Source organism: Polypterus senegalus, chromosome 10 (genome assembly GCF_016835505.1).
Source record: "Polypterus senegalus isolate Bchr_013 chromosome 10, ASM1683550v1, whole genome shotgun sequence".
Classification (NCBI taxonomy): domain Eukaryota; kingdom Metazoa; phylum Chordata; class Cladistia; order Polypteriformes; family Polypteridae; genus Polypterus; species Polypterus senegalus.
Window position 1 is genome coordinate 95,179,782 of NC_053163.1, and position 13,514 is coordinate 95,193,295.

General features: G+C 40.1%; 1 protein-coding gene and 1 long non-coding RNA gene across 4 annotated transcripts in view; both read right to left on the bottom strand.

Annotated features, from left to right (window-relative positions):
* si:ch211-200p22.4 (phosphatidylinositol-binding clathrin assembly protein) overlaps positions 1–7,313 on the bottom strand; it is a 112,528-nt gene extending 105,215 nt beyond the window's left edge. For 2 of the 3 annotated variants that reach the window (XM_039766248.1, XM_039766249.1), the window contains exon 1: positions 6,455–6,584. In XM_039766248.1, the coding sequence (XP_039622182.1) occupies positions 6,455–6,584 (130 nt within the window). Of the gene's footprint in view, positions 1–6,454 lie in introns of all 3 variants that reach the window. The other variant, XM_039766247.1, reaches the window with a different exon arrangement.
* Positions 7,314–11,637: 4,324 nt separating this feature from the next.
* Positions 11,638–13,514, bottom strand: part of LOC120537359 — a 36,962-nt gene continuing 35,085 nt past the window's right edge. The window contains exon 3 of the long non-coding RNA XR_005635305.1: positions 11,638–12,496. This is a non-coding gene — a long non-coding RNA (uncharacterized LOC120537359). The remainder of the gene's footprint in view (positions 12,497–13,514) is intronic.

The window sequence follows — 13,514 nt, forward strand, 5'->3', positions numbered from 1 at the left end:
TGAAAGCAAGCCATCCTGGCCCAGATGCAGCAAAACAGGCCCAAGCCATGATACCACCACCATGTTTCACAGATGGGATATGGTTCTTATGCTGGAATGCAGTGTTTACCTTTCTCCAAACATAACGCTTTTCATTTAAGCCAAAAAGTTCTACTTTGGTCTCATCCGTCCACAAAACATTCTTCCAATACCCTTCTAGTTTATCCACGTGATCTTTAGCAAACTGCAGACGAGCAGCAATGTTTTTTTGAAGAGCAGTGGCTTTCTCCTTGCAACCCTGCCATGCACACCATTGTTGTTCAGTGTTCTCCTGATGGTGGACTCATGAACATTAGCCAATGCGAGAGAGGCCTTCAGTTGCTTAGAAGTTACCCAGGGGTCCTTTGTGACCTCGCCGACTATTACACGCCTTGCTCTTGGAGCGATCTTTGTTGGCTGACCACTCCTGGGGAGGGTAACAATGGTCTTGAATTTCCTCCATTTATACACAATCTGTCCGACTGTGGCTTGGTGGAGTCCAAACTCTTTAGAGATGGTTTTGTAACCTTTTCCAGCCTGATGAGCATCAACTCTTTTTCTGAGGTCCTCAGAAATCTCATTTGGTTTTTCCATAAACATGATGTGCTGTGAAGAGCAGACTTTGACAGATCCCTGTTTTTAAATAACACAGGGTGCCCACTCACACCTGATAGTCATCCCATTGATTGAAAACTCCGGACTCTAATTTCACCTTCAAACTGCTAATCCTAGAGGTTCACATACTTTTGTCACTCACAAATATGTAATATTTGATATTTTCCTCAATAAATAAATGACCAACTATAATATTTTTGTCTCATCTGTTTAACTGGTTTCTCTTTATCTACTTTTAGGACTTGAGTGAAAAATCTGATGATGTTTTAGGTCATATTTATGCAGAAATATAGAAAATTCTAAAGGGGTCACATATTTTCAAGCACAATTGTAGCAATCACACCTGAAGCCTGTTAACTTGACTCAACCTTTCTGTTGTGTGTCTGGGTGTGCCACACTAAGCATTGTTACAATAATCAGACATACTCAGATAAAGATTTGGGGCAGCCACCCGTATAATCTGCTATCCTGGCTGCAAAGTCATTCTTTTATGGAAATACACAGCACTGAAGTGCATACAAACGAGTCCAAAACAAGACTGAGGGAAAAAGGGCAGGCTTTTAAAGGGGAAGACATGAAGTGAGGTCATAAGGATCAGGCACGTGTTCTTCAATCATTGTATCGAGCCCGGACGTGACATCACACGGGCCGGAGCTGGTAAGGTCTACTTCAATTGGCTCGGTCCCGGAAGTGATGTCAAGAGAGCCAGGTGGAATCTTCCGGGAATGGGCTACAGGAAAGGGAGAAAGAGTCAGTGCACTCTGCCACATCCCGGCATGCCTCAGAACTGCTTTTACTCAAGTCCTTTAGCTGCCTCCCATGTGCACGTGTGTGACAGCATGGAGAACAGACAGAAGAGCAGAGAATTGTCCGAGGACTTCAGAACAAAAATTGTGGAAAAATATTAACAACCTCAAGGCTACAAGTCCATCTCCAGAGATCTTCATGTTCCTTTGTCCATTGTGTGCAACATAATCAAGTTCACAACACATGGCACTGTAGCTAATCTCCCTGGATGTGGACGAAAGAGAGAAATTGATAAAAGATTGCAATGAAGGATAGTCCGAATGGTGGATAAACAGCCCTAATCAACTTCAAAACATATTCAAGCTGTTCTGCAGACTCAGGGTGCAACAGTGTCAGCTCGAGCTATCCATAGACATCTGAACGAAATGAAACGCTATGGCAGGACAGCCAGGAGGACCCCCACTGCTGACAGAGAAATATAAAAAAGCCAGACTGGAGTTTGCCAAAATGTACTTTAGGAAGCCAAAATCCTTCTGGGCGAACGTCTTGTGGACAGATGTGACCAAGATAGAGATTTTTCTTAAAGATCATCATTCTACTGTTTACACATAATGGAATGAGGCCTACGAAGAACACAGTACCTACAGTCAAACATGGTCGAGGTTCTAAGATGTTTTGGGGATGTTTTGCTGCCTCTGGCACTGGATGCCTTGACTGTGTGCAAGGCATCATAAAATCTGAAGACTACCAAGATATTGGGGCGCTACGTAGGGCCCAGTGTCAGAAAGCTGGGTCTGTGTCAGAGGTGATGGGTGTTCCAGCAGGACAATGACCCCAAACATACCTCTAAAAGCACCCAGAAATGGTTGAAGACAAAGTGCTGGAGAAACGCTGAAATGGCCAGCAAGGAGTCCAGATCAAAATCCGATTGATCACTTATGGAGTGATCTCAAAATTGCTGTTGAGAGAAGGCACCCTTCAAATCTGAGAGACCTTGAGCAGTTTGCAAAAGAAGAGAGTGGTCAGAAATTCCAGTTGAGAGGTGTAACAAGCTTGGTGATGGTTATAGGAAGCGCTTGATTTCAGTTATTTTTTTCCAAAGGGCAAGCAACCAAATATTAAGTTGAGGGTGCCAATAATTTTGTCTAGCCCGGTTTTTGAGTTGTGTGTGAAATGTCAGATTTGGCTTTTTTTTCATCTGTTTTTTGTGTTGTTCCAATGCACATGTGTATACCAAAACATTTGTAATTGCAACAATTTTCTGGGAGAAATGGTGCATTTTCTAGGAAAATTCTAGTGGTATCAATAATTTCGGCCAGGACTGTAAGCCTACCCCTATTTAATAATAATAAAAACAATTTTTCATACGTGCCTGCTTGCCACTAAAATGTTCACTACAGATAATCAACAAAATAGTTATTTTTTTATTTAATAAACACAACATAATAAAAACACACAACATAAAAATAGTGCATCAAGCCCAATGGTATCTTCCCAAAAAAACACTATTAAACTAGGCTCATTACACCCACCAAACATACAGGTATAATACTGTATTAGAACAAAACATAGAAGCTCATCTGCTTTAAAATTGCATCCTATGTAGGTTCCATATCTTAGGGAAATGATGAACCACTCACTAGGTTTCTGATAAACAGACAATAATTAGTGCTGGCAGGAGCATACAGCAAAGTATGTAAAGAAGACGTACAACAAGATTTCCTTTCCAAGTCTAAGTCTAAGTCCAAGTTCATGGGCTTATGCCAAATTCTAATATTTTATTTTACAAATATTTGAAGCCCAGTAATGAAACTGAAAGTTAGTTCCAGGTCTTCTTCAGCTTTAGATCTCTGCAGAGCACAGTTTTAATGCATATTTTTCTAACTCAATTCAAATAGAGCCCAACTTCTTAGAAAAAGGGATTAAAAAAAAAAAAAAAAAAAGAGAAACAAACACACACACACACAATCTCAGAAAAAAAAAATCCAATTCTAAATGAGATGATGCCAAACATGCATCTGTAGGTTGTGAAGCAGCATTGTATTCTGAAACAAATTACTGCCATAGCACAGTGCTACATCACCAAGAAGCTAGAGCCTGAGGTAGTTTACTTGGGGGGGGGGCTTGGTGGGGGGCAGGGAAGGCTGAGAAATTAAAGAGGTGGTGATCAACAACGAACACTAGATGAAACTATAAAAAGATTTACAAATAGAGCAGAAACAAACCCAAAATGCACCTTAAAGCACAAAGTCTTTTAACTTAAATTTTAAGATAGAATTAAAGCGAAGTTTGCATACTACTAGTGTCAAGTTTTCATTAACATAGGACAACATAAAATAGCAAAAAATCTGTGTCAACAACGTGATACGTCGACTGCGTTTAAAAGGGACTAAATTTAAGGCTACATAGTAGTAGGAGCAATGCTAGCAGTACTGCCACATGTGTCAAATCACATTGTCTGTTAGATTCTTCACAGTCTGAATGCTACCAACCAAGAGGAAGTGTAATGCCTCCAACAGGACTAACATACTACCAGTTTACCACTGGCTACTCTCACTTGTCTTTTTCTTTACAACATCCTCCACATCACACTGCAAACAACGAATGACAGGATGAGAGTACTGACATACAAAACACAGATGGTCATTGATAGTGGTGTGCTCATGTACCTTCATTCTTCAACAAGTTTCTACAATAATAATTTTAACTTAACTGGGTAACTTGTAAACTTGGAGAACACTTTAAATCACAAACTTCATTAGCAGTTTAGCTATGGTTAAAGCTGAATAGACGTTTTTTTTTTTTTAAATAAAAAAAAAAAAAACACGATTCTGTCTACTAAAGTTATCAGTATTATTTTACAGCACACAATCTCGTGCTTTGTTTTAAACTCTTTTGGGCTTTGTGGGGCATTTTTTTTTTTTTACTACTCTTACAGAGTAATATGGTAAAATGACTTAGAACATTCATAGTTATAAACCAACTTTGCCACTGTAATTTTTGCAATTTAAACTAAAAAAACCTTTCATAATCAATCATATTAGCTAAGAGAATAATTAAAAAACCATTTACTATCCTTTGCCCCACATTTACCTTAAGTGACTTTCCTCTGCATTTGTGTGCGTGTGTGTGTGTGAGTAAGTAAAAGCTTACCTGATTCTCAGACTCTTCCATTATTTTCAAGGCACTTTTACCTCCTCTAAGGTTTTATACTTGGCGTCTTCGAAAGTGATTCTCACAGTATGCCTCATATAGCTTTACTCCTCCTCGTCCTCCTCTTCCTGTGTCTAGTCACCAAAGTCAAACTGGCCAATCAAATTGTTCAGAGGGACTGGATACACAGACCTTAGTGTTTTATTATGTAGTAGATATGGAGGCACTTATGAGGTTCTATACTTCTCAACAAGCCAGGTTTGTTGCTGAATGGTGTCTGGTGATACCACCGCTATATGGTATCTAATCACAGTCCAGACTCTTTTCACGGTTGCCTTCTTGCTGGTGAAACAAACTATCCACCTCCAAATGAAATTCTGACTCCTTTACTGTCTTTAGAAGCATCTGAAGATTCTCGTTTGGTGAATTTCTGTCTAACGGATATTAGTTATTAGGTTTTGAAACTAGTTTGCACTTGCTTTAAGCTCTTCACTTGCGGTGAACAGCTTTGTCACCTTGTCCTGTAAAACGTGTTCCCTAGTAGTCCCCCAGACTGATGTTTACTCAATTAAGTTGACCTTTTTTTACAATTGCATTGGATAAAAGCATCGACTAAGCAAATAAAAGTAAATATGTTCAGCAGTTTTATCACATTAACTTCAACCGCCTATCCCACACAAAGGGCATGAGCATTTAAAAATAATGTTATGTATGTATAATCAGAAACAAACATTATCACCCTTATGTGACCTACAAAAACGTGACAACTTCTTTCAACTGTGCTTTTAAATTTTAAGCCACATCAGCTTTGACAATAATTAGAATCAAATTTTAAACAATATAAAGAAGTATAAAAAAAAAGCACAAAAATGCTGAAACACAAGCAGTTTTGATCTTGTCAAAAAAAAAGTGACTTGGGGTTATTAAACTACTGTACTTTGATAGCATATGTAATACTGCCTAGAGAATAAACATAGTATACATATTGACATGTTTCTCTGTTCATTATATAAGGTAAAAAAGTGAAGGGTTAAAAATAATGTTGATGAAAGACAAATGCAAAGGTGTAACCATTATGTAAAATAGTCTAAAAACCATGATTACACATAAATTCATTCATATTTCTATGTTGTTCAGAATGACAGACTACACAGTATTCCTTTTAGAGCATAAAAGGCGATAGGTATTTGTTCAATCGAATGAAAATGTATTTGCATAGATTTGCTGGGGGTTCACAAAATGTATTTTCATTTTGTCGTGACCAAGGACTATACTTCCAGGAGGCTAGAAGTGACTTGATGCCCTTACACTATCCCTAACACATAGTGAAGAAATTCGATTAGCAAAAACCATGCTTTATTCAACATGTACTTCTTTTAACAAGGACAAGGCCAACGGACAATCAGCTCACATAGAGTATTTAACGTGTTGCCATTTCTACACGGTTTGAACTTTCATTTCACCGCCTCATGGCGGCATCCATCCAGCTGCCTACCTTTCTGTGCGGGGTCCAGACCTAGGATACTTCAAATTCCTATAGCAGCCTCCAGCTGAATACCCTGTGCTGTGCTTGATACTTTTTCCAATACTATGCATATCATGCTCGTGCCTCTGTACAGCGGGGTCGTCACCGATCCAGATCCATTAAGATTCCTACAGTCACTCGTTGTGGGGATGTCCTGACACTGGCTCGCCCGCTCATCTGGATTCCCAGTGCCCTGTTGGCTCGTCCGGATATCTCCCGCAACAAATAATCCTCCTCAGCAGTGGCGTCAATCCAGCATACCCTTGAACCAGGCTTTCCCTTAACAAAGCCTAGACCGCCTTTACTCAGCGGTGTCCTGGCGACGGATCGGTGATCAACTATCGCTCTCTCACACACATACTCGCCCCACCATGTCCCCTGGGCGCACATACTCACAGTCCAGGTGCTTCTTCTTGGGTCCGCTTACTTCATGTGTCGTGGCTTTACACACCGCTTTGCTGATGGCTGACCCAGTCATGCTGTGCTGAGCAGAAACAATCCGGTCTGTGATCGACTGGCCTGACATGTTGACACGAGGAAGAAAAGGAGCAAACCGCTAAAGATAAACGGTCAAATGAGCTGAGGTATAAACAGGGGAATCAAAGTTGTAGAAAAGGCCTAAGAATTTACAATTTCAATATACATCAATGTATTATTTTCCATTCGAGTCCAACTACCGATTCGTTACACGACATAGGCATACGCCTACGTATATTAACACAGATACACACAAAAACCGGCAATCAGACCAGAAAAAAACACCAACGGACAACGAAAATGAATTGAAAGTTCAGCTGTCAAAAAGTATATGGTCTCTTCCGCCCCCCGCCCCGCAGAAAAGGGCAAGGAAAAAAATCAAACTTTTTCAAGATACAAACGAAAGCATTACACAAACAAAAGTTTGCTAAGATAATTACGGAAAAAAAAAGAAAAAAATGCTGCTTGTATCACAAAACTAGAAACCGCAACTGGCTGTCTTCACATGAGAAAGTCTCTCCTGGTTCCGGAATATCGCAGCGAACAGGAGAGAGAGGGAAAAAGCAGATTTCGATCTATCAAAGAGCCCCGTGTACCCGACACTTAAGGGCTACAGTCTGTATTCGTAAATGCGGCCCGCCTTTTCCCCGTTTTCTCTCTAATTGCCCTCAGATTAGCGCCCTCAATTACTTTGCCTCCTTTTGTTGGTTTTTATCATTCCGGTTTATTTAATATATATTGTATTTCACTCCCAGAGACAAAATGGCTGCACGGCAATCAGGTGATCGGAGAGGCCAAAGTGGGCGGGACAAGCAGTTTCCTTAAGGTGGAACGTTGAGTTTGTCATTGACGGAAAAAAGGCACACACACAATCCTGTTTTAAATATCAATCTCCTGGCACTTCAGCTAATGTTGACTTATAATGTTATAGTATAATTACTATTAAAAACAACACGAAACGAGTTTAAACCAAAAAGGAACATCTAAACGCTTGCTTGATGCATAAGAAAGAATAGCTTGTTAAGGTCGCACAGCCCACCCAACGTGATGTCATTCAAACTTTGCAGCCCACTGAGGGAAACTGCAAGGATGTCCAGCGGTTCTAGAAGATCGCAAATAATGTCTTTTCACTTTTAACTGTAGGGATCTGAGAGGTGCTGCTTTATACAAATTCGTTGAAGTTGAAACATATTTATATATTTGTGGTGTTAAAACACAATTTGCGTTTAGCGAGAACGTCTGAAATGAGTTAACAGTTTGGTTTTGGGTCGGGGTCGTCTTTATGAAAAAATGAAAATCTGTTCTTGATAGAACTGGTCTTTTTTAAAGAATTACTTTGCTTCCAACGAAGACAGATGTAAAGGGTGATTCACGTAAAAATACGCTGTTTTAAATTTCAGCTAGTAAACGTCAGCAGTGTGGAGTCTTACGTGATAGATAATTTATTCATCTCATTAAAAACAGATCATTGTGTTACAGCTGCCCACACGTATTAAAAGCATTCAGAAATGTATGAAAAAAATCTGTCAAATATACATACGGTCTAAATAGTAAAAATAACTATGCCCATAAACAGTAACAATTTACATACTAATATGGAAGAGGAATTCCACCTACATATGTAGTAATGTGGCAACGTTTTAGCTGTCCATCCATCAATTTACAATAATAATAATAATACAGGTAGTATTAATAATAATAATAAGAAGAAGAATTCCATGTATTTACATTGTGATTTGTTCACTACATTTGTAGCCTATTTCAGTAACAGGATGCCGACACCATTGGGTGCATGGTAGGATCCCACTCAAGACATTTTTCAGACCTGTCCCTATGGGCTAATTTAGAGATGTCACTTTCTTGTGTGGGATGTGCAAGAAAAACCTAAGTATGTAGTGGAAAACTAAAGCAGACATGAGGGGAATACACAACCATTGACCATGACTGGGTATGGATTAAAACCCAGGACTTTAAAGATGTGGCATAATAACACCAGTGCTCTAGCACTCTGCTCACTCCTCTCAATTTATTAGAAGGTGTCTATATAACAGCAGCATTGCTTGTACACATTGATGAGTACTGAATATGTGTACTTTGGAGGCTAGTTTATAAATGGTAGTCTAGCCAGGGAAAGTGTTGTGAAGCATAATGGCAGCTGGTACCTTCTCTCTGCTGCTGCCCCAGTGAAGTCCAGGCTATTTGCTAGAAGAGGGCAAGCCTTACTAATTAAATTGTTAAAAGTCTGTTGGTGTCTCCTGTTTTCATGCTACTGCCCTGACATACAACTTCATAAGTGAGTATCCAGCTTCCTCTGGAAATGTCTTTGACTTTCAAATTAACAATAATAGAAAGCATTAGTAATCTGACTGCAGATTTTGAACTTATTGATGGCTAGCAACATAAACAAGTAGGCACAATTATATGCGATTATTGGATATGTAGGCATCCACGAAGATTAATGATTTTCAGCGTGCCACTGTGGTATGTGTATTGTCTCATATAAATGGCCTGCTTTTACATATATATATTTATTTCTTTGCTTTTGTTTTCATTGTTCTACTTTATGAGGGAATGTTTCATGCGTCTGCAGTGGGCTGGCGACCTGCCCAGGGTTTGTTTCCTGCCTTGCGCCCTGTGTTGGCTGGGATTGGCTCCAGCAGACCTCCATGACCCAGTAGTTAGGATACAGCAGGTTGGATAATGGATGGATGGATGTTTCATGTGTTCTGTATGGAGAAAGATTCTTGCCTGAAGAAGGGGCCTGAGTTGCCTTGAAACCCTGCATATTGTAATGTTTTTAATTAGCCAATAAAATGTGTCATTTTGCTTGGCTTTTTAGAGACTTCTGGAAAATGAGGGACAAAACTCCTAGTTAGATACTAATCGGTTTATTGTATCACAACAATATTATCTTAAAGTTACAAAAAGTGTTGCCACACCCTGGCATGTGGAAACCTCACAACCGTTGGACCCTGGACACGCTGGAGCACCACAACTGCTTATCTGCTTAAACTTGGAACTTTTCAATAGCAGCTCTCCATAACCTTCCACCTCCATACTCCTGCATACTCCTAAAACATCTGAAGAAGGTCACAGCCAAAGTAGCCTACCATGAGCACCTCTGTTGACTGCTGCATTCATCTCTGTCAACTTTTATTTTGGGTCTCCCTAAAGAGTATGTTTGTGGATTTGTATAGTAAAAGATTCCATAATACATGCTAAGTATACAATTATTACTTCTGTTGTTGAAGTGGTTATTTTGTCCACAGTGTGGTTCTAAGGCAGTGCTGTACTTGGAAGAGCTTTGCTATAGTGCTATTTCCAGCATTCATTTCTAGATACAGGATCGGTATTTTTTGAGATGGCCTGTGATGAACTGGTGTCCTTTTTAGGGCTGGTTCCTGCCTTCTACCCAATGCTGCTGTGATAGACCCTTGCAACCCTGAAACTGGATTAGGTGGATTTAAGAAGATTATGTAATGTTATATCAATCTGCATTCACCATAATCAGTTGGGGGTAATTGGTAGGGGGGTATTGGGTAGGGTATGTAGTCAAGCTGAGTACATGTTTGGCTCAGCTCAGGCTTACATATTTTTATGATGTAAACAAATAAAATTGTACTAATAATTATGTGGGCAGTATTGTGGCTCAGCAGGGAGTGTTATCACCTTCATACACTTGTGCCCTGGTTTGACTCCCCATGTGGGGTGGTCTGCCGTCTTTATGAAGTTGGCATTTTTTATACAAATGTGTGTGAGTGTCCTCAGGCTTGAAATGCAATACTGGAAATGATAAACTGTTATACATCCATTTTACTAGATTACGTAGAGCCAATGCTTATACTGGCAGCAGGAACAAACACAGGAGAGGGCACCAGTCCATTGCAAAGTATATTCACCCATATAGCCACACTCACACTGGGACAATACAGAGTTTCCAGTTAACCTAACACACTGATCTTTGTAAATGTGGTCTAAAAATGTATTCACCCTGAGTAAAACCAACACAGGCTTTTGGAGAATGTACATATTCTGCACCGGAAGTTCCCAGGTAGGGAATAAAATCTGTAAGGCACCATTCACAACACTGCACTATAGTGCCTTCCTGATTTCATATGACCTAATCTATTTGTTCTGAGGAACTAAAACACAGACTTAGTAATTGAAATGCTGAAATAACCCTAATTACCAGTGTGGGAGAGTGTGGACATAATTTATTTCCAGTGAAGAATTCTTAGTTGATATCCAATCTCACCATGTTAGCACACAGCTCCACACCCTTCCTGGTTACTGTTTATACTTGTTCTTTCACAATTATTTCTCAACGAGACTGTTGTTTCATGTCTTTATGCCATTTGTATCTTACTTTATAGGAGAAAATAAATTACATTAGGGGCGTATTCAAGAATTTAGTAATACAAATAATAATAATACATTTTATTTATACTAGAGTTCCCAGAATTCACTCTTCCTCTGAAATAATTAATAGTGATACAATTGTCATTACAATGGAGATCCAGTACTTTATATACAGGACGGTCCATTGTGCATTACTGTTCCAATGTAATTGCATAGAATCATCACCCTGGAATAAGTCAGAGTACCAGTACCACTGACAATCTTCACTATAGCCGCATTAATGAAAGCAACTAGGCAGGGTTGAAAATGGAAGCGTGAACCTGTTTTAGTGGCCTGGAGTCTCCATACAGATTTTTTGGAGGAAAAATGTTGTATTTTCCCATGTAGTTGGGTACACATGAATCTGGATGATAATAATAATAATAATGGATGATAACAGAGTCCACTGCAGATTGTTTTGTGCTGCTGGAGTTTCTAAGGCAGGAATTGAGAACAAGGTAGTAGTGCATACCTGAGCTGTCAAAAGGCAGCATTTTATAGCTATGTAGGTTGTGACCTGCCATTCCATAAAAGAGATATTTGTAATGTGGTAAAAAATATATATATAACTGACAAAATAATAGAAATTATTACAGTAAAAAAGGGATATGAATTATACAGAAAGCAGGTGCTTTGGAATAATACATTTTATTTATTTTATCTTTGTGCAGTATGTAAAAGAGGACAAAGATAAAGATTTGGGGCTACACTGCGACCCCAATTAAAATAATAATGAAATAAGGTTAATAATATACAAATAATAAAGTCTTTCAGCAATTTGGAAAGTCTCAGATAATGCAAGTCTCAGATTACTCAATCCAAGATGGCAAGACTTCAGGTTAAATGCAGAGAAGGCAAGAAGAGGTGGGTCCAGGTGGAGATACACCAGAAGTGACATCAGAGCTGGTGAGGCTATCAATCATCTGGTTTGCAGAGGGAGGAAGAGTAGAAGTGTCAGAATATAATGCTACCCTTGGATGGGGGAGGAATTACCACCACCAGAGCCTTTAAGCTGTCCCAAAGGCACATGTGTGTGACAACTGTTTATCTCTGAGTCTGAGCACAGAGCACGTATACACATTGTAATAGACACAATGGATGGAATGGTGTCCTGACAGGGATGGAGAGTTGTTCCCTACCTGTCCAGGAAGCCATTATGGAAGGACAGTATAGATGGAGGTGCAACCAGGCTAGGATGGTTCCAGGTTTTTATCCAAGTCAGGGAGAAAGTCTAATGGATGGACTTGGGGAGTCTGTATACCAGGAGCAGTTTGTCACCCAGTATGATAGGTGGCAGCACTCTTCTGGCATGGTCCCAGTTTGAATTCCCACATGGTTGTATGGGGCTCATAGTTTGGAAGAACAGCCCTGTTGGGGTTCGTGGGTTCAGCCAGCAGGCACTGCTGGGAGAAGACCTAGTTGTTTTGTGGAGCATCGACATGATCCGGACGTACTCTCATCATGCAATGCTGTGAAACCAGAAGTATTCCGGGATCCAGCATAAAAGAAGCCATCTTGCCTCAGTTGGGTAGTTGGACTCAGGAGGTGGTGGACAAGGTTTGCCTGAGAGGAGTGGAGGAAGAGAAAAAAGAAACAAAATTGTTATTAAGAACCTGTAGAGAAGTATTTTGTTTAATAGAAAGATCTTTTGAACTTGAAGCTGGTGTCTATGCACTTGTGTCTGGAGTCTGTGGCTCTGTGACACCTCCTACTGGTCACAATCATTAGCAGAATAATGCACTAATAGTAGTCCTTGGCAAAGGTGGATGAGTTAAATACTTGGGATCAACAGTACAGAGTAATGGGGATTGTGGAAGAGAGGTGAAGAAGAGAGTGCTGGCAGGGTGGAATGGGTGGAGAAGATTTGTGATTTGTGACAGACGGATATCAGCAAGAGTGAAAGGGAGGTTTACAGGACGGTAGTGAGACCAGCTATGTTATATGAGATGGAGACTGTGACACTGACCAGAAAGCAGGAGACAGAACTGGAGGTAGCAGAATTAAAGATAATAAGATTTGCATTGGGTGTGACGAGGATGCTGAGGATAAAAAATGGGTACATTAGAGGGTCAGCTCAAGTTGGATGGTTGGGAGACAAAGTCAGAGAGGCGAGATTGTGCTGGTCATGTGCAGAGGAGAAATACTCAGTACATTGGGAGAAGGATGCTAAGGATAGAGCTGCCTGGCAAGAGAAAAAGAGGAAGGGCTAAGAGGAGGTTTATGGATGTGGTGAGAGAGGACATGCAGCTGATGGGTGTGACAGAACAAGATACAGAGGACGAAAAGATATGGAAGAAGGTGATTCACTGCAGCGACCCCTAACGGGAGCAGCAAAAAGAAAAAGAAGAAGAGCAGTCAAGAGGTTACTGACCCAAAAGACGTAGCTTATTCCTAATGTAATTCTGCCCAATGACTAACCCTATCCATTATAGAGGCCCTACCATCCCCCAGTTCATGTTAACTCTATCCACCTTATCCTTGGCAGGAAAATGAACCTTTTTTTTAAAATTGTATCTTGGCACTTCTGGTTTGAGTTTTTCCTCGGTTTAGGCTCAGCAGTGTAAGCCAGCATTGAGCTACA